Below are 21,785 nucleotides of genomic sequence, written 5' to 3' on the forward strand. Positions count from 1 at the left end.
CTCCTGGCTCCTGCCATCGGATCAGCGCGGTGCGCCGGCCGCAGCGCGCCGGCCACGGCGGCCATTGGAGGGTGAACCAACGGCAAAGGAAGACCTTTCTCTCTGTCTCTCTCTCTCACTGTCCACTCTGCCTGTCAAAAAATAAAAAAAATAAAAAAAATTATGCATGGATTTCAAATTTTTTGTACAAAAATAAACTAATCTTTTAATTAAAAAATTTTATTTATTTGAAATACAGAGCTACAGAGAAAGGGAGAGACAGACAGAAACCCTCCATCTGATGATTCACTCCCCAAATGGCTGAGGCTGGGCCAGGCCAAAGCCAGAAGCTTGGAACTCCATCTGGGTCTCATGTGGTGCAGGGGCCCAAGTACTTAGGCCATCTTGTGCTGCTTTTCCAGGTGCGTTAGCAAGGCACTGGATCAGAAGTGGAACAGCCGGAACTCAATTCACTACCCATATGAGATGCCAGTGTTGCAGGTGGCAGCTTAACCCACTGCACAACACTGGCCCCTAATTTTTCAATGTTTGTTTATTTTTATCTACTTGAAAGGCAGAAAGTGGGGGGGAGGGAGAGAGAGAAAATATTAATCTTTCATTCACTGGTACACTTCTTAAATGGCCACAGCAGCCAGGGCTGAGCCAGGCTGAAGCCAGAAACGCACAACTCCATCTAGGTCTCCCATGTGGGTGGCGGGGCCCCAAGCACTCGAACCATCACCGTGGACCCCCAGATGCCTCAGAAGGAAGCTGATTCAGGAGGGGAGAAGCTGTGCCGTGGACTCGCTCCCTGACACAAGATCCAGGCATCCCATTCAGTGGCCTGATTCTGTGCCACAACACCCATCCTGCTATGAATTTTCTGAAGTACAGGACGTCTTCCTTGTAGAGCTGTGTTAAACTTGAGAATTAAAAGAAGAGGAAGTGGAGGAATTCTCAGCTGACAGAAGAAGATGCTCAGTGAGAGTGTGAATGCATTCTCAACAGTTACAACTTCTGTGTGGCTGCAGAGTAGGGTCCCCAGTGCAGGGATGGAGAGCTGATGGGAGGATGGGTAAGAAACATACGCTGGGCCACATGATGAGTGGTCTTCGGTAATCAAAGAAGCCAAATTCTGATGAAAGTGTGCAGATTAGATTGGGAGGTCAGTCTACAAAGAGATCAGTGAAGAAAAAAGAAACAGATGAGGAGGACTCAAGTCTAAACCAGTACTGTTAGTCTCTACTGAAAGAAAATGAGGGGGCTGGCGCTGTGGCATAACTGGTAAAGCAATGTCAACATCCCATATGGGTGCTGGTTTGAGACCCGGCTGCACTACTTCCAATCCAGCTCTCTGCTGTGGCCTGGGAAAGCAGCAGAAGATGGTTCAAGTCCTTGGGCCCCTGCACCCACGTGGGAGACCCAGAAGCAGCTCCTGGCTCCTGATCAGCACAGCTCTGGCCGTTGTGGCCATTTGGGGAGTGAACCAGCTGATGGAAGACCTCTCTCTCTGTCTCTGCTTCTCTGTAACTCTGCCTTTCAAATAAGCAAATTTTTTAAAAAAAGAAAATTAGAGGGCAAAACAAAGGGAAAGTTAAAAGATTCCTTCCATCATTCTTTCTACATACTTTTCTTCATCACCTAATTGATGTGCATTGTGCTTGGGGAATGTATAGAGCTAGGAAAATGATTAGATGTGATTGGTCAGAGAAGGAAAGCAAAGAGTCAAAGATGATTCCTAGTATTTCTAGTTCAGGCAACTGTGGATTGTGAAGGTAACCACAATTTTAAAGTGAGTGTCAAGGGGCTGAAATTGTAGTGTAGCAGCTAAAGCTACCACCTGCCATGCCCTATACCATATGGGTGCCAGTTCATGTCCCGGCTGCTCCACTTCCATCCAGCTCCCTGCTAATGCACATGGGAAAAGCAGTGGAAAATGGTCCAGGTGTTTTGGCCCCTGTACCCATGTGGGAGACCCAGATAAAGCTCCTGGCTTGGGCCGGGACCATCCTGGTCATTGCAGCCATCTAGGGTGTCAATCAGTGGACGGATGGTCTGTCTCCCCCCTCTCTGTAACTCTGCTTTACAAACAAGTCAATGTCAAAAAAATTAGAAAGGTACACCAGCATTGTGGCATAGCAGCTAAAACCACTGCCTATAACCTTGACATCCCATATGGGTGCAGGATCATATCTTGGCTGCCCTACTTCGTATCCAGCACCTTCCTAATGGCTTGGGAAAAGCAGCAGATGGCCCAACTGCATGGGCCCCTGCCACCTACGTGGGAGACCTGGATAAAGCTCCTGGTTTCAGCCAGGCCCAGACCTGGTCATTGTAGCCATCTGGGCAGTGAACCAGTGGATGGAAGCTTGCTCTCCCTCTTGCTCTGTTACTCTTTCAAATAAATAAGTAAATCCTTAAAAAAAAAAAAAAAGAATCTTCAAATAATTCAACTTATACATCAATGTGCACAAGTATTAAACTCAATAACTTTTAAATGTGATAGTCATGGTCATTAACTCAGGGAGGTAGGGGCACAATACAAAGACTTCAGTTTTTTACTTTGAGAGGCAGAAAAGTGTTAGAGAGACAGAGAACACTCTTTCTTCTACTGGTTCACTTCTCAAATGCCTGAGGAAAGCCAGGAGCTTGGAACTCAATTCAGGTCTCCCACATGGAAGGCAGGGACCCAATTACTTGAGCCATCACCTGCTGTCTCCCAGGTCTGCCGTTAGCAGGAAACTTGCATGAGTAGAGCAGGGACTTGAACCCACACACTCCAGTATGGGATGCGGGAATCCCAAGTGGATTCCTAACTGCTGTGCCACATGCTTTCCTTTAGCTTACTGTCCTCAAGGTTCATCCATGCTGTGGCATTTGACAGCATTTTATTCTTAAAGGCTGAAAAATAGATATAAAATATTTTCTATCTATAACTCTGTCAGTGGGAATTTAGGCTGCTTGTACTTTTTGGCTATAGATGTGCATATCTTTGAGATCTGCATTCCTATCTTTGGAATATATGTACCCCAAAGTGAGATTACTGGGCCATAATTCTATGCTGTTTTAGGAACTTTCATAGTTTCCCACAGTAGCCATGACATTTTCCATTCCCACCAGCGATGCAGAAAAGTTCTGGTTTCTCCCTGTCTTGGCCAATGCTTGTTCTTTTTTTCTTTTATCGTAGTGGCCATCCTAATGGGTGTGAGGTGGCATGTCATGGTTGTTTGGATTTACATTTCTTTAATGATTGGTGATGTTAAGTATCTTTTTGGATGCTTGCTGGCGATTTATATATATATATATATATATATATATATATATTATTTGAAAATCAGACAAGAGGCAAAGAGAGAGAGGTCTTCCATCCGCTGGTTCACTCCCCAGGTGACTGCAATGGCTGGAGCTGTGCCGATCTGCAGCCGAGAGCCAGGAGCTTCCTCTGGGTCTTCCCATGTGGGTGCAGGGACCCAAGGACTTGGGCCATCTTATACTGCTTTCTGAGGCCATAGCAGAGAGCTGGATTGAAAGTGGAACAGTTGGGATGCAAACTGGTGCCCATATGGGATGCTGGCACTGTAGACTGGGCAGCTTTACCCACTACGCCACAGCACCAGCCCCTCTATATCTTCTTTTATTCAGGTCCTTTATTTTTATTGTTGCTGAGGTGTATTTCTTAATATATTTTAGATATTAACTCCTTATCAGATTTATGGCATTTTCTCTTATTCTATAGGTTGCCTTTTACTTTTTAAATACTGATTTATTCATTTGAAAGGCAGATTTACAGAGAGAGGGAGAGGGCGAGGGAGATCTTCCATCCACTGGCTAACTCCCCAAATGGGTGCAATGGCCAGGGCTGGGCCGGGCTAAAACTGAGAGCTGGGAACTCAACCCAGTCTCACACATGATGGCAAAAACTTGATTATCAGAGCCATAACCACTGCCTCCCAAGGTTTACATTAGCAGGAAGCTGGAATCAGAGTTGGAATGAGCAGTACCTCCAGCTCCTTGACATCATATACTAGAGATTTCTAGAGTCCACTGGGCAGCGTGTACTTTGTTTTCTTTTTGCTCTCATAATCAGTGCTGGGCACCGAGATCTGGCCCTTGAAATTCTCCATGGCGTCTTGGATTTCCACCGGTTACACTTAATCTTTTTTTTTTTTTTTTTGACAGGCAGAGTGGACAGTGAGAGAGAGAGAGAGAGACAGAGAGAAAGGTCTTCCTTTGCCATTGGTTCACCCTCCAATGGCCACCGCAGCCGGTGCACCGCGCTGATCCGATGGCAGGAGCCAGGTACTTATCCTGGTCTCCCATGGGGTGCAGGGCCCAAGCAGAGAGCTGGCCTGGAAGAGGGGCAACCGGGACAGAATCCGGTGCCCCGACCCAGACTAGAACCCGGTGTGCCAGCGCCACAAGGCGGAGGATTAGCCTAGTGAGCCGCGGGCTGGCCTACACTTAATCTTGACACACAGATCTGACTGGTACTGGATGAACTTCGTGGCCCTCTTTTTGATGATCCTGGGCTTCCCAAGGGACCTGAGGGTGACCACGGCGCCGAGCAGATGTTTGCCACCTCCACAGGCAGCACTGAGGGAGACAATGCAGGCATCTTAACCCCTAAGCTGCACCCCTGCCTCGTATGGGATAAGCACAGCAACACATATGAAATGGAAAAACGGAAGGAAAGAGAGGAGCAGGAAAAGTATCCTTTGAAGAAATAATGGAGGGAAACTTCCTAAAGTTACTGAAAAACAATAGTAACCTACATGTCTAGAAAAGTCAGTGAACTCCAAGTGGGATAAACAAAGGGATGCACAGATAGACGTATCAGGGTAAAGGCGCTCCAAGTCCAACGCAAGCAGTTCTTAAAAGCAGCATGAGAAAATGACTTGTCCAGTAAGAGGAACAGTTGGATTTTCAGCAGAAAAATCAAGGCCAGAAAGCAGTGGGACATTGTATTCAAAATACTCAAGTACCTTGCCAACTGAGAGTCCTATATCCAGAAAAGCCACCCTTGAAAAATGAAGGTGAAGTGCACTTTGTCACATAAACAAAAAATAATAAAGAAAGTTCTTCAGGCTGAAAGCAAGTGACACCAGATGATAATTCAGTTTCACACCAAGAAGTACATAAGGCAATTATGTACTTTTGAAAGACAGTATGAGTACTTTATCTTTTTTGTTAATGACTTTAAAAGCATTTGTGTAAGATAATATGTATATAATGTATTCCTGGGCCTGCAACATACAGAAATGTAGGTGAAATTTGTTACAAACAACACAGAGGAGGTATTTGGAAGCCACACTGTTGGGCTCAGAAAATAGCTACAAATGATAATGTAATAATTATAACAAGTGTTGTTGGCTTTGTTACATAGAGATGTAATATGTATAGCAAGAATATCACAAACAGGGAAGGTGATTGGAGCTATATAAGGGTAACATTTCTGTGTATTACCAGAATTAAGTTCATTTAAATCTGAAGCTGCTTCTACTAAGATGTGTATGGTAAACTCTAGAGCAGTTGCTAAAAGAAGCAAACAAAAAACTTAAGTAAAAAAATAATGAAAGGCCGGCCCCGCGGCTCAACAGGCTAATCCTCTGCTTAGTCCCGGTCGGGGCGCTGGATTCTGTCCCAGTTGCCCCTCTTCCAGGCCAGCTCTCTGCTGTGGCCCGGGAGTGCAGTGGAGGATGGCCCAAGTGCTTGGGCCCTGCACCCCATGGGAGATCAGGATAAGTACCTGGCTCCTGCCTTTGGATCAGCGCGGTGTGCCCGCCGTAGCACGCTGGCCACAGTGGCCATTGGAGGGGTGAACCAACGGCAAAGGAAGACCTTTCTCTCTGTCTCTCTCTCTCTCACTGTCCACTCTGCCTGTCAAAAATAAATAAATAAATAAAAATGAAAGAAATTTGAATGGAATGCAGACCTAACTTGAACATTACACATTATATATGTGTATAAGATTGTCACACTGTATCCCATACATTTGTATAATTTCAAAATCTTCTAAAAAACTACTATAATAAAATAAAATCATACCATCTCAATAAATGCAGAAAAAGCATTAAGATCCTTTTTTTAAATTTTTTCTTTTTTTAAGAAAGATTTATTTATTTATTTATTCAGTTACACAGAGAGAGGAGAGGCAGGCAGAGAGAGAGAGAGAGAGAGAGAGAGGTCTTCCATCTGATGATTTTCACTGCCCTGTTGGCCGCAACGGCTGGAGCTGCGCCAATCCAAAGCCAAGAGCCAGAAGCTTCTTCCAGGTCTCCCACGCGGGTACAGGGGCCCAAGGACTTGGGCCCTTGGGCCATCTTGTACTGCTTTCCCAGGCCATAACAGAGAACAGGATTGGAATTGGAGCAGCCAGGTCTCAAACTGGCGCCCATATGGGATGCTGGCCTCCAGGCCAGGGCATTGAGGCCCTGCACCATGGCGCCGGCCCCAAGATCCTATTTCAAAATAAGGTCACATTCACACGTTTTGGTGAGGATACAGAAATATAACCAACTGACTTACAAATAGTGTATTTTTTAACCCTAACTTTTGCTTTAATTTTTATTTAGTTATTTAATCTGTTTGAAAGGCAGAGAAAGAGATCTTCCATCCACTAGCTCATTCCCCAAATGCCCAGTACTAACTGTTAATACTTGTTCTATGTAAGGGCAGTGAGAATACAGTTGTTTGCAAGCCAGGAAAGAGAAACTTCACCAGAAACCAACTTTGTTGCCCTTGATCTAAGATCTTCCACCTCCAGAACTGTGAGAAAATCTCTGTTGCTTAAGCCACCAGTCTATGTTTTGTTATAGAAGCGTGAGCAGAATAGTGGTCAGCTGTATCCATCAGGGGTGACTTCTCATATTTCTCATTTGAATGCTGTACTTGCTCATGAGCAGTATGGGCAGATTTAAAAGTCAAGTTCTTCCTTTGCAATGATTTTGAATGATGCTTTAATATATAATCTTTTAAATAGCGAATTATTTGCAAACTCCTGTGATAATGTTAATGTACTTACATTAGTATCTGCTGTGAAAAATCCTACTTCTCGACTTCTATAGCCAGGTTCTTTCTGTTAGGCTGCTACTAGTATTTTTAATTCTCTCTTTCATTGCTCAAAGAACCTGTGGCCAATTCACATCCACAGATTGGATGGAAGCTAAATATGATAATTAAATGAGAATGGATTCCAGTCTGTTGAAAAGCAAGCACAATGAGAACTAAGAATGACAAGAAAAGGATGGCTATTGTTGGAGACATTTTTTTTTTGTCGGAGACATTTTAAAGACAGAAAGCGAGGGGAGGGCAGCACTGTGGCTCAGCGGGTTAATGCCACGGCCTGTAGTGCTGGTGTCCCATATGGGCACTGGTTCATGTCCCAGCTGCTCCACTTCCAATCCAGCTCTCTACTATGGCCTGGGAAAGCAACAGAGGATGGACCAAGTCCTTGGGCTCCTGCACCCACATGGGAGACCAGGAAGAAACTCCTGACTTTGGATCAGCCCAGCTCCAACTGTTGTGGCCGTTTGGGGAGTGAACCAACAGGTGGAAGATCTTTCTCTCTCTCCTAACTCTGCCTTTCCAAAAAAAAAAAAAAAAAAAAAGCCCACATACAAACATACAAGAAAGAAGCATGGAACATACCACTGACAAGAGGGCATTCTGAACCACCTAAGAGGCCAAGCTTGAAACACTCTCATTTATACATTTACTAATCTATTGAACACAAACCTACTAGGAGCCTATTGTGCTGCTGGAGAAGAATGAAGGCTCTGGATACAGATCCTAAGCATTTCATAATAGATGCTGATGTGGTTCTAATATTATATTGGTGTCCCATGAGGAAGGAAGCACTGCTGAGGAGGGGAGCGCGTGTGTGCACAACATGACTGAATTGGTCTTGAACTCAGTCTCGCAAGAAGTAGAACTATGCTAAGACCTTTCCATTTTCACTACTCTGCTACTCTGCTCATCTGGTGCTTCCAGATAGAACCACTCTGCTCTCAGCATTCTAGTCCATCTAGGATCAAAGAACAGTAACAGCTTCAAAAGACTTTGTTTCTTACTTCACCTTCAGGATAAGAAAATAGATTCAGGGGCCAGCATTGTGGCATAGCAGCCTACACCGTTGCCTGCAATGCCGGAATCCATACAGGCACTGGTTCAAGCCTCTGCTGCTCCAATTCAGATCCAGCTCCCTGCCAATGCACCTGGGAAAGCAGGGGAAGAGCTCAAGTGATTGAGCTGTGGGAGACCCTGAAGAAGCTCCTAAGGTCCTGGCTTCAGCCTGGCCCAGTCCTGGCTATTATAGCCATTAGGGGAGTGAACCAGGGCATGGTAGATCTGTCTCTTCCTTTCAAATAAATGAATCTTAAGAAAATAAAATCAGATTAGGTTCCAAATGTTATGCCTGAGGACAGAGTTAGTTTAGTGGTAGAACTGAAACAGACACCATTCTCCTGACCACAAACTTAAGTGTTTTGCCTTCTTTCTCATGTAGATCTGTCAAGTCTCCTAGCCTGAGGCTCAGCTGAATCCTTACTACTTCAATGAACTTCCCAAATAAATAAACCCCTCTACTGGGTTACTCCACTCACAATGAAGGAATGTAACAAACATTTTAAAATGTTTACCAGGAATTTCTTCCCTCCCTCCATCATTCTGTGTTGGAGAATCTCAAGCCTCAAAGACACAGGAATGTTTATCTCTGTGTGTGAGGACAAAATTAAAAAATGATGGCTAGGATGGCGCCAAGGCTCACTAGGCTAATCCTCCACCTGTGGCGCTGGCACCCCAGGTTCTAGTCCCAGTTGGGGCACCAGATTTTGTCCCAGTAGCTCCTCTTCCAGTCCAGCTCTCTGCTGTAGCCCAGGGGGCAGTGGAGGATGACCCAAGTCCTTGGGCCCTGCACCCACATGGGAGACCAGGAGGAAGCACCTGGCTCCTGGCTTTGGATTGGCACAGCATGCCAGCCATAGTGGCCATTTGGGGGGTGAACCAATGGAAAAGGAAGACCTTTCTCTCTCTCTCTCACTGTCTAACTCTGCCTGTCAAAAAAATAAGAAATGGCTACTGCTGTTCACTTTTTCAAAAAATACCAACAATTTTTGATACTATACAAACTCTCAGTATATTCACTTTCTTCTAATGTTGCAATTACTACTTCTCATTAGGGTTAGCTGTGTCTTTACTGCGAAATCTATACTTTGCTGTCTTTATCTTTTTAATATTCCCTGTAACTTTTCTTTCACGTGACCATTCACCAAATATTTAATGAAAATATAATATGTTCCAGATATTGTAGAGGTGCCAGAAATGCAATGGTGAGCAAAACAGACATGGGTCCTATCATCAGATAACAGGATGCAGCAGGAGAGACCCCTAATTACTCAACTACACCAAAATATGGTGAATGCTACGCTGTAAGAATCAAGGGCAGCTAATCTGGTCTAAAGGATTAAAACCTAAAGGCGGTCCCCAAGACTGGGCCACAGCAGGCAAAAAGAAGGACAAGAAAGTTAAAGGCGACTATTTCTTTGTAAACTGTGATAACTGGGTTAAAAATAATGGAAAACCACAGAAAGGCTGTGAAGATGAGAAGGTAACAATAATTCTGGTTACAGTTTTAGAGAAACATTTCTATCATGTCCTTTATTATTCTATGTTAAAATGATTTTTGTTGTTGCTTTCCTTATTCTAAATACTTTTAAGGACTAAAACTCAAAGAAGACCTAGATTTAATTTGAGTGAAATCAACAAACATCAAGCTTCACGGGTAAAATACACATTAAAACACGAGTGATTTTTGCAAAGCAATTTCCAGACCTCCGATTAATGTCACACAATAGATCAGGTTTAACAAGACTGACAGGTAATTGTATCTTCCTTTCATTTGAAACCAGGCAGCTCTAAATTATTCATCCTAGCTGAAGAACAGATATATACATAACTTAAAATGATCAACAACCCAGATCATTTTGATTTCACTTTGGAATGTGCTTTTTATTTTCATTGAAATGTGAGTATCTCTGAAATCTAGGAATTTTTAAGAAGCCGCAGTGGACTAAAGGGGCCATCTAATACCAAATCCGTGACTTATACCATACTGGGAAATGAAACAGCATGTTTTAGGCCTACATCAAGACCTAGTACAGAGTGTTTTATATCTTTTTCTTTAAACTTTCCCACAGTTTTTTTTTTCCCCCAGCAACAAACAAGAGTAGCCTTATTGTTTTTCTCATAACAAAATATTTCTATTTTGAAAACAAGAGTAGACATATTCTTTTGCACATTTTCTTGGAGATGGGGCAAGTTACGTAACTGAGCTCAGAGAGCCTCTCTGAGATACAAAGTACATTTAAAAAGGTACTAAAAGAACCAGAGCAGCAAGATGTTACAAAACAGTGCAGTGTTAAGTGCTATCATTCAGATTTGCAATACGGATAATAAGAATAATGATTTTCTAAAATATGTGGAAAATACTAAAATGAACAGTAGTCTCAGTAACCAGAGAAAACAGAGATGTTAAATATTTCTTGATGGAGATCATTGATTGCACTGAAGATTTTCTAACCGTGTAACGAAAACAAATTACAAAAGAACAAATAAAGAGTCAAGCCCCATATCATTTGTACCTAACAACTCTAATAATCCATAACATGATGTGTGTTGTGTGAAGTATCTATAACATGATGATGCTTTTAGCTATGTAGAAATTCATTTTTCAATTCTTAAAAAAACAAAGCCAAAAAAACCCCATTCTCATTTTGTTGTTTAAAAAACTGTTTTCATTTTAATAATCTGAGTTAGTAGCAAACAAATATACAAAATTGTCTTTCACATTTCCATACATTGTATTATGGACCAATTAAAAACTCTGGACTACAAATGCAGGTTTCTTTATATCCTTAACTTCAATTATTGTCACTTATAAATAAAAGTGATTTGTAAAAACATGCATTTGTGAACACAGATGCCAAAAGTTGTACACAGAAGTTAATGTACAACCCATAGTGTACATTGTTCATTTGTGCAGTTACTGTGTCAAGTACAACTGACACAGAAGCAATTATCCTGGGATATTTCACTCTATTTGAAAAGCATTTTCATGAAACAGTTCAAAATACAGTTTAAAACAAATTTGTATTCTACAAATACAATAAAACTCACAACTTACATACACATCTCAAGCAACTTTTGGAAAAGTTGCTTCATATGCCTGCTGCTATATTGGTTTCTGTGGGTCTATCTTCAAAGTCATGGGTAGGAATATAGCTGCTTTAAAGAAAATAAATATGTATTGTAAGAGGAAAATTACACTTTAAGGAATGTGAAGAAATATTTGAAAACAGTCCAATGAATGAGTCATCTATATATTTTTATTTTTACATTTAAGAAAGTTAAATAACTTTAGAATTTTAAAAAGTAAACTGACAAATTTCTAAGCCATTTTAAAATAAGATTTTTTTACACTTTAACAATGTTTGCTATTTGAGACTGTAATAGAAAATGGGTAGTTTCTAGTGTTGACTTACTGTGATGATCCATAAATTATTATAAATTTATGACTCCATTAAAGGATCAAATAAGTGGGAATTAGGTTATAGTGAAAACAACAAGGAGGCCAGGCCCCTTCTCCAACCGCTCATCTGAACTAGTGATAAACATCATCACAAACTGATTTTTTACATTTCATGATTTCCAATCTTTATAGGTAGGAAAATCCAATCTTTCTCAAAAATATTTTCCTGGGTTGTGGTAACATGTGCTTTATTTACCTCTTTATTCCTATCTACAACCTAAAGTTATTTCTATATTATAAATTTCAAGCTCCCTGGTAAGGAATGTAAATGCTAACCAGCTAGGTATTCACTTAATTTCATACAAGGAGAGGACTCAAGCATGGTTGTTAAAATAGTCCCACTTTTCTCTAAGGCCTGAGGTCGATATTTTCACCTATGCTGTATGGATCAAACGAGAGATGATTATGCATTTAACCAACAGGGCCTCTACAAGGCAGTACAATAGGACTTGGCCTCCCATATTATGAAAACACTTGTTTTGCCAACTAAAATGAACACAACTGTAAACAGTTTAGAGGGTAACTGCACTTCAAAAGGAAATCATTATTTGCTATGGGAAACAAGACTAACTTTAAGGAAATGTCTTTGCTTTCCATGGGACCTGTCATGTAGAAAATGTGGCTATGATTTCAAAATCTACTTTAAAGTTATCTATACACAAGGCAACTTTCAAAAATATTTAAATCATCCATGATTCAGGAAAGTAAGCTGGGGAGCAATGCAAAGATGTATACTTACAACATGACATTAGGAAATATAATTCCCTACTCTTCACTTTGGAAATGAAAGAAACCAATCCTGTCCAGAGTCAATACCATCAAAGAATTATGGCTGCTTCCTACTCTTCTCCACTTACAAAATTAATTTCATGATGATCCCATTGTTGATATTCTCTGCACCTCTCATAGAGTTAGGCAAAATAAATCTAATAGGTTACTTTTGTTTTCAAAATAAGCTGCCCAAATAGGTTTTAAAAAACTTTCAGAAATGGAAAATTTTACCCTTGAGAGAAACTTCCATTAGTGAGTACCTTGTTTAATGGCAAGTACAAGTATTAAGGATTATTGCTTTTAATAAGAAAACCACTAGAAATAAATATGTAAATCTAACTCAAATACTCATTTTTCACCCAATGGTATCATGCAAATATTTTATTCTTAAATTAAGTCCCATGTTACCTTCAGTTTTTTTGCTATTTTACCAATACTTTTAAGTATGAGAAACAGGCTTCTTAACTCAAAAAAGCAATACCAATATCCATATAAGCATGTCATATTTGGGCAGTAAGCAGTAACACTGCTTTCCTAATAGGACTTAAGGCACTAAATGGTGGTAAAATAAACAAAAGTATGATGTTTAACAAGTTCTTTAGAATCCTAAAAAAGGAGATAGTTTAGAATGACACTAGTAGATCTTTTTCACAAACAAATAAGGCATCCTGTTGGCAAACACAAATAAAACACCAGGTCATGTTGAACCTAATACATTCACTGTCTCAGCTAAACTACTTGAAATGCTACTAGTCATTAAACTTAAGAAAACTACAATAGTGTGTATAAAGGTTGAAAAGGCACCAAAAAGAGAATTCTATCACTTCCAGTTCTAAGAGTTAGGGAAGAACTGTGTTTAACACTGCATAGTCTAATTATCCATTTTAGTTTTCAAAATTTATCACAAAGTTAGACTTTTGGCGAATCAGTTAATCAAGTGCTAGTTTAGCAAGAAATTTATTTTATGAATTAGAAAACTGCAGTGTTTAACACAACCCCATTTATAAAGCTGAACTAATTCTAGTACTGAATGCATATTCTGGATAACACTGGAGAAAATCTGAATGAACAGATGTAGATAAAATCCACAATAGAAATTCAACATATAACTAAATAAAATTTACTGAAAATAATGAAGCGTAGTACAGATACAGAGAACATACTTATAACCACAATGTTTTCCTTGTGAAAAATACAACTATTAGTAAAATAAAATGTACAATTGAAATTTTTCCAAAGGAAAAAACACAGTATAAACAAAAATACTTTTCTTCAAGATAGGGAAAATAGTATGTCATTGATTTTTCATCACAATATAATTTGACACAAAAAGCAGTCACAGAATTGCACCAATTCCACATCCAGTTTCCTGAACATGTTAAGAGTAAAGGAGTCCATAAAGCAGAAGACAGTTTCTGAATTTTATATTTTAAGTAGATGATACTCTCCTACAGGATGTTACATCACACCAGATCTGTCTACATAATGTATACTAGTTTCGGTTTGTGGCCAGACATGAATACAAACATTTGCTTTCTGCCACCTCTCTTCCATTCTGGTGTTTAGCCAGAGCCATAAAAAAAAAATCAAGTTACTTAAGTGTTATTTCTCTAGCAATTAAAAAAAATTATATTTAGTGCATGCTTCATCATTTGTCAAAAAACATTTCTGAAAATAAAACTCAGTTACCCAACTGTTTACAAAATAGAAAAATCATTAGGATAAAAATGTGGTGGGATTCAGGTCCATTTCCAAAGGACTGATTTCCTTAGCAGCACCACTGTCCCTTAGCAGGGGTCCCGATGACAGCTCCATGCCTGCAGGAGACCACTGCTTGACACTTGATTATCTCTGACCACCCCCCTCCGCCATTTCATTAGTGCTATAAAAAAGATGGGGTTTTTGTAGAAATGTTAGGAACATTTCTGCTGTACATGATTTAGAAGTTCTCCAAATTTTTCAAATAGGTCCTCCACCCATTTTACATTTTTCATACAAAGTTGAACAATTTCCTCCTGTCCTAAATCTTCATTTTTTTTCTGCACAGAAGAAATCTAAAATAAAGAAAATTGCCATATTAGCAATAACTTAAGCTCTTCACGGGGGCTTATTTTTTTTTTGTATGTCTTGAATGAAATGAGAATTAATTCACCTAAAAATATTGATCTTTTTGTCTTAATTCCATCCATAGAGATTAAATCAGATAAATGTTGTTGAACCTAACCCTGTTACCTTTGGCTCCACTGGGGCAGAGAAAGGCTACAAAAGTGCTTCAAACTTTCTCAGTTTCTTCCAATTGTGTTAAGCAGCAACTGACAAATTTTGGGGTCAATTCTGCATTTCAGAGCATGGTAAAAGTAGTCAATATATTTTGATTCACTGTCTTTACTTTCTCCTTTGCTATACAGAGGTTAGGTTTATGAACATATTTTCATACCAGACAATTGTCTCACATATCAGATATATCTTGGGACCAACAGAATCCTTTTTAATAAAAAGGTGATAGTGCTACTCAAATAGAAGAGTACTTGCTTTGGTCATTTAACCTGTCTGAGGAAGCTAATCCTTATATCCCATCCACAGGTAGTACTTTGTCCTATATAATTTCTGAACTTAAAATTTACAATTAAAATGTAACTTTCATTTCCTCATGCCAAAATAGAGATCTCCATTTCTCTGCAATTAAGTGGAAAAAGGCCATTCCAGTGATAAGACCTTGAGTTTTCAAAGCAGTGAGAGCAACGAATTAGAGGAGGATTAAAAGCATCATGTACTATGGTAACGTGAAGCAAGTACTGTCAGCTTAAACACATTACCAATTACAGCTCAATAGGTGGTAAGACTTCGACTAATCTGAGCACAATCATAGCAGAAAGACTGAGAATAAACAATAAGTCTTCCAGTCATTATTTATAGGAAAAAATGGCAAAATACACACACATACAATTTACATCAATTCTCTTTAAACCATTCACAAATACTAGTCTCCTTAAAGTTCAAAAAAACGTTTCTTTTAAAAATAAATGAAAAGCAATTACCTCATCTTTACATATCAGATAAACATGATATTTATAATGATGGAGTGAATGATACAAAGAATACAACTGTATTTTCTCTGGATCAACAGCAAACTCCTATAAAAAAAAGATGTAGATGTATTTCTTGGAGCATGTAAGATAAGAATACGTCTAGGAAAATACTAGATAAAAAGTGTCAACCTCAATCATGAAAATGACTAATATTCATATTACACATATTATCCTGCAACTTTTCTTTTTTCAGCTTTTTTTTGACCTAACTGCAGCTTGGTTATCTTTCCATATTATTACATATGGTCTCTTTCTATCCACTTGGATATAAATTATATGAAGGCAGCAGTTTTGATTGGTTTTCATTGTTGTATCCCTAGCACTTAAAAACTGTGTAATAAACAAAGGGATACATTCTTATGCATCGTGAATGTGTTTCCACAGAATGTTTTTTTTTTTTTTTTTTTTTTTGGACAGGCAGAGTGGACAGTGAAAGAGAGAGAGACAGAGAGAAAGGTCTTCCTTTGCTGTTGGTTCACCCCGCAGTGGCCAATGCAGCTGGCGCACTGTGGCCGGCACACCACGCTGATCCGAAGCAGGAGCCAGGTGCTTCTCCTGGTCTCCTATGTGGGTGCAGGACCCAAGCACTTGGGCCATCCCGGGCCACAGCAGAGAGCTGGACTGGAAGAGGAGCAAGCGGGACAGAATCCGGCGCCCCAACTGAGACTAGAACCCGGGGTGCTGGCGACGCAGGCGGAGAATTAGCCTATTGAGCCGCGGCACCATCCCAGAATGTATTTTTGATATGGAGTAGCTATACTGCCAAACACTTTAGAGAAGGTATAACAATTTATACTATGTTTGAAGATAACAAATACCAATTTTACTGACCTTGCAGATATGAAATCAATATGGAATCTTCTTATGGGATATGTGTGCACCCATATGTATGCATGTGTATCCAATGACAAGACTACATACAGGTATTTAGCCATTCCATAATATATACTTAATTCAAAACAACATGTTGAACAAGATAAACACGCACATTTGTATTTGCCAATTAAAAACTGATTATATAAACATATAAATAGAAATGTGAGATGATTTCCTTCCTTATTAGTCCATTTAAGAAACCTGTGTGTGTTTACGATAAACCAGATGCTGCACAAGTCACTGGAGCAAACAGTCACAGGCAGTCCCTGCTCTGTAGCAGAGCAGCTCATTCCTGCCTGGGAAGACTCGCTCGTTAGCAACACAGGACAGCATTTGTTTCAATGCTTTCAGTGAGAAGTATAGTGACAACTGGCAAAGGGATACTTACATTAATCAATATATACTTACTTGGGCAGATTTAGTGGTCGTTTTAGAAGTCCTTAAAGTTTTTTTATTGTAAGCTTTGCCATTCATTTTGATTTTAGAAATAACAGATCCTCCACTTTTTGCTTTAGAGTCTCGAGTTATTATTGTTAGTTCAGGAAAACTTTCCAAAGCATTCTTTAAAACAGTGAGACAAAGTAATTGATATCAGAAGAACACTAACCTAAACTCTGGCCAGTCATTTAGAATTTCTATAAACACATATACCCGCATGCAGCAGTACTGACAGACTGTGGTAAATATATACTTATGCCCATGTACCTGTGTGTGTGGCCAATGCACAGGAAGTGGGTTGGCTCAAATTCTTTTCAAATTTTCCCATCAGATGTGAAATCTATTTCCCCATCCCTTGAATCTAGGCCAACCTCATGTCCTGCTTGTTTAAGCAACAATATACCACTCTATGCAGATTCCTGAACAAGGAAGAGTTCTTTCTAGAAATGCCTCTATGACTTCAAGGCAGGGGAAAGAGAGCCAAATATAAGTATCTTCTAAGTGCTGCCAACTGAACTACTGTCAATACACATGGCCACGTGGACAAGCTCTGCTCTAACAAGCTCATTTTATCCTGCATGAAGATGAGGAGAGATGAAAACAAGAACTGTAGTGCTTCTCTGGCTTCACTATTTTTCTTGCATTTTGACTACAGGGAAAGCACTTGTGACATAAAATCTTGAGAGCCTGATAGTCTTCAGACCACAACCACAGGGTAGCTACCACTGGTTATACAGTGGCCGTGTGGCAAGACCAATTTCAGTGGGAATAAAGGAGAAAATGTGACTCTTTAAAATGAGAGCTAGATGCTAAAGATAATCTGAAGGACATGAATTTTGGAGGAAGACAGAGCATCGCTATCCTCAAAAGGCTTCAGGAGGGGTAGGTGCTATGGGGCAGCAGGATAAGCATCTGCTGGGACACCTGCATCCCATATTGGAGCGCTGGTTTAAGTCCACTCTGCTTCTGATCGAGCTTCCTGCTAATGTGCCTGGAAAGGCAGCAGGTGATGGTTCAAGCACTTGGGTTCCTGACATCCACATGGGAGTCCCAGATGAAGTTCCTGGCTCCTGGCTCCTGGCTTTGGACCAGCTCTGTCCCAGCTATGCAGGCATTTAGAGAGGAAACTAGCAGATGGAAGATCTTTCTGCCTCTCCCTGTCACTCTGCCTTTCAAATAAATAAATCTTTTTTTTGAAAGATTCATTTATTTATTTGAAAGGCAGAGTTACAGACTGAGAGGTGTTCCATCTGCTGGTTCACTCCCCAGATGGCTGCAACAGCAGGAGCTGGGCCGATCTGAAGCCAAGAGTCAGTAGTCTCCTCTGGGTATTTCACGTGGGCACAGGGTTGGGCACTTGGGTCATCCTCCACTGCTTTCCTGAATCATTAGCAGAGAGCTGGATGGGAAGTAGAGCAGCTGGGACTTGAAACAGCACCCACATGTGAGGCCAGCACCACAACTAGAGGTTAAGGTTAAGCTATGGCTTAACCCAGTATGCCATAGCGCTAGCCCCATAAATAAATAAACCTTAAAAAACAAAAAGCTGGCCGGCGCCGCGGCTCACTAGGCTAATCCTCCGCCTAGCGGCGCCGGCACACCGGGTTCTAGTCCCGGTCGGGGCGCCGGATTCTGTCCCGGTTGCCCCTCTTCCAGGCCAGCCCTCTGCTGTGGCCCGGGAGTGCAGTGGAGGATGGCCCAGGTGCTTGGGCCCTGCACCCCATGGGAGACCAGGAAAAGCACCTGGCTCCTGGCTCCTGCCATCAGATCGGTGCGGTGCGCCGGCCGCAGCGCGGCGGCCATTGGAGGGTGAACCAACGGCAAAAAGGAAGACCTTTCTCTCTGTCTGTCTCTCTCACTGTCCACTCTGCCTGTCAAAAAAAAAAAAAAAAAAAAAAAAAAAAAAAAAAAACAAAAAGCATATTCAGGACTCACTCCCCAAATTACCAAGATCATCATGGGAAGCAGTGTTAATTATATCTAAGGAATGGAATATCTTAAAGCTACCACTAGTAATATTTTACTTCAAATCATCCTAACTTCTAATACTTGTGTGAACTGATTTTGAAATGGAAAGTATATTACATGAAAATTATAAAATTAATAATCACAAACTTAGAAGTCTTGCTTTTTTCTATGAAAATTAACTTTTCAGCTGTTACCTTGCATAAGCTATAAGCATGTACTGAGCTGATTTAATTCCAACTAATGGTTTTATTGTAATATGAAGTACTTTGAAAAGTTCATGTAAAACAAAAGATGCGTTAATTTTTGTGCAATAGAATTTGGATTATTCATGCATCATTTTTTTTCATAATACACATTTTCCATGAACTTTTTTGAAGACTCCCTCACAAGATATTAGAAAACAGTTTTGACATTTCTAAAATAATTACCCCGGGGGCTGGCACTGTAGCCCAGCGGATTAACACCCTAACCTGAAGTGCCAGCATCCCATATGGGTGCTGGTTCAAGACCCGGCTGCTCCATTTCCAATTCAGCTCTCTGCTATTGCCTGGGAAAGCAGTGGAAGATGGCCCAAGTCCTCAGGCCCCCGCACCTGCGTGAGAGACCTAGAAGAGGCTCCTGACTCCTGGCTTCGATTTAGCCCAGCTCCAGCTGTTGCGCCCAGTTGGGGAGTAAACCATCAGATGGAAGACCTCTCTCTCTCTCTGCCTCTCTTCTCTCTGTGTAACTGTGATTTGCAAATAAATAAACAAATCTTTAAAAATAATAAAATAAAATAATTACCCTGAAGAGGTAATTTCTAACATTCAGTAAGTCTTTTAAAAAATGTATCTAAAGGCCAGCGCCGCAGCTCACTGGGCTAATCCTCCGCCTAGCGGCGCCGGCACACCGGGTTCTAGTCCTGGTCGGGGTGCCGGATTCTGTCCCGGTTGCCCCTCTTCCAGGCCAGCTCTCTGCTGTGGCCAGGGAGTGCAGTGGAGGATGGCCCAAGTGCTTGGGCCCTGCACCCCATGGGAGACCAGGAAAAGCACCTGGCTCCTGGCTCCTGCCATCGGATCAGCGCGGTGCGCCGGCCGCAGCGCGCCGGCCGCGGCGGCCATTGGAGGGTGAACCAACGGCAAAGGAAGACCTTTCTCTCTGTCTCTCTCTCTCACTGTCCACTCTGCCTGTCAAAAAAAATAATAAAAAAATAAAAATAAAAAAATAAAAAATGTATCTAAAGTCATTTGTTTCCAAAAAATACGGTATTTCTCAAAAGAATATTGTAGTTGAAGGCAGGAGTTGAACAGGAACACACTGGCCTAGGAGTATTCTCAGCATGAGGCTTCTCACTAGCTTCTGACTTTTCTTCCCTGCAAGTGCATGGCAGTGAAGAATTCAAGGGTATTTGAGAAAGTTCATGAAAAAATGGAATTAAAAGATAATGTGCATTTTTGGGGCTAGCGTCGTGGCAAAAGCAGGTAAAGCCGCCACCTGTGATATTGGCATCCCATATAGGCATGGGTTTGAGTCCCAGCTATTCCACTTCTGATCCAGCCCCCTGCTAATGGCCTAGGAAAAGCAACAGAAGATGACCCAAGTGCTTGGGTCCTGCACCCACAAGGAAGACTCAGATGAAGCTTCTTGCTCCTTGGCTCTGTGGCCCAACCCTGGCTGTTGCAGCCATCTGGGGGAATAAACCAGAAGGAAAATCTCTCTATATATAATGCTGATTTTCAAATAAATAAACCTTAAAAAGATAATGTGCATTTTTAATGAACTTTATGAAGACTTCTCATACTTGACTACTACAGTATTTTAGTGCCAATTAACTTTTTATTCAATTTGTTTTTTTTTTTAAAGATTTATTTTTTATTTATTTGACAGAGTTACAGAGAGAGGTAAAGACAGAGAGAGAGGTCTTCCATTCGCTGGTTCACTCCCCAAATGGCTTCAATGGCCAGAGTTGTGCCGATCCAAAGCCAGGAGCCAGGAGCTTCTTCTGGGTCTCCCACACAGGTGCAGGGGCCCAAGGATTTGGGCTGTCTTCTACTGCTTTCCCAAGCCATAGTGGAAAGCTGGATCGGAAGAGGAGCAGCTGAGACTAGAACCGGTGCCCATATGGGATGCCGGTGCTTCAGGCCAGGACTTTAAACCTCTGCGTCACAGCGCCGGCCCCAGATTCAATTTCAAAGCCTACATTTTCGCTTACTTAAAATGGAGTCAACATTAATTTTTGCAATGGAGTTTACAAAATAGGATATGCAAAAGGTATATGGATATTGTCACCATAGGTAGAAATGTTTCCAAGGTAGATATAATCATCAAACGATTCTAGATATGATGATGGTAAACTCTGAATAAAAAAAGCCAGATTCTTTTTAAACCACTTATTTGACTAGCTTTTTATTTTACATTTCTGGAAATATAAAAACCTATTTATATTACCAAGATAGCATAATGTACAGATCTCCAACCATCCGAGGGAAAATGAGTTTTCCTCCCAGGTATTGGATAAATAAGGTAAAGAAAGGGAATTTTTACAACTATGCTAAGAAAAGACTAATTTTATTTAAAGTTAACATTTTTTTTAAAAGTTCAAGACAAAAACAATATCAGAATACAGTCATTTAAAGAAAGTACTTGTAAGGCCGGCACCGCGGCTCACTAGGCTAATCCTCCGCCTTGCGGCACCGGCACACCGGGTTCTAGTCCCGGTTGGGGCGCCGGATTCTGTCCCGGTTGCCCCTCTTCCAGGCCAGCTCTCTGCTGTGGCCAGGGAGTGCAGTGGAGGATGGCCCAAGTGCTTGGGCCCTGCACCCCATGGGAGACCAGGATAAGTACCTGCCTCCTGCCATCGGATCAGCCCGCTGCGCCGGCCGCAGCGCGCCAGCCATGGCGGCCATTGGAGGGTGAACCAACGGCAAAGGAAGACCTTTCTCTCTGTCTCTCTCTCTCACTGTCCACTCTGCCTGTCAAAAAAAAAAAAAAAAAAAGTACTTGTAGAATGCATTTGGAATTTATTTATTCTTAAATTATTAATTTCAGAAGGCAGTGAGAGCAAGAGCGAGAGCAAGAGAGTGAAAGAGCGAACTCCCATA

General features: G+C 41.1%; 1 protein-coding gene across 5 annotated transcripts in view; it reads right to left on the minus strand.

Moving 5' to 3' along the window:
- Nucleotides 1-10,746: 10,746 nt before the first annotated feature.
- QSER1 (glutamine and serine rich 1) overlaps nucleotides 10,747-21,785 on the minus strand; it is an 88,492-nt gene continuing 77,453 nt past the window's right edge. For all 5 annotated transcript variants that reach the window (XM_051825482.3, XM_051825478.3, XM_051825487.3 and 2 more), the window contains 3 exons: nucleotides 16,708-16,860; nucleotides 15,373-15,468; nucleotides 10,747-14,388 (listed from right to left, as the gene is read on the minus strand). In XM_051825482.3, coding sequence (XP_051681442.3) covers nucleotides 14,248-14,388; nucleotides 15,373-15,468; nucleotides 16,708-16,860 — 390 coding nt within the window. In that variant the 3' untranslated portion in view covers nucleotides 10,747-14,247. The remainder of the gene's footprint in view (nucleotides 14,389-15,372; nucleotides 15,469-16,707; nucleotides 16,861-21,785) is intronic.

The sequence above is a fragment of the Oryctolagus cuniculus genome, chromosome 1 (assembly GCF_051225735.1).
Source record: "Oryctolagus cuniculus isolate XC-2025 breed Fujian yellow rabbit chromosome 1, ASM5122573v1, whole genome shotgun sequence".
NCBI lineage: Eukaryota > Metazoa > Chordata > Mammalia > Lagomorpha > Leporidae > Oryctolagus > Oryctolagus cuniculus.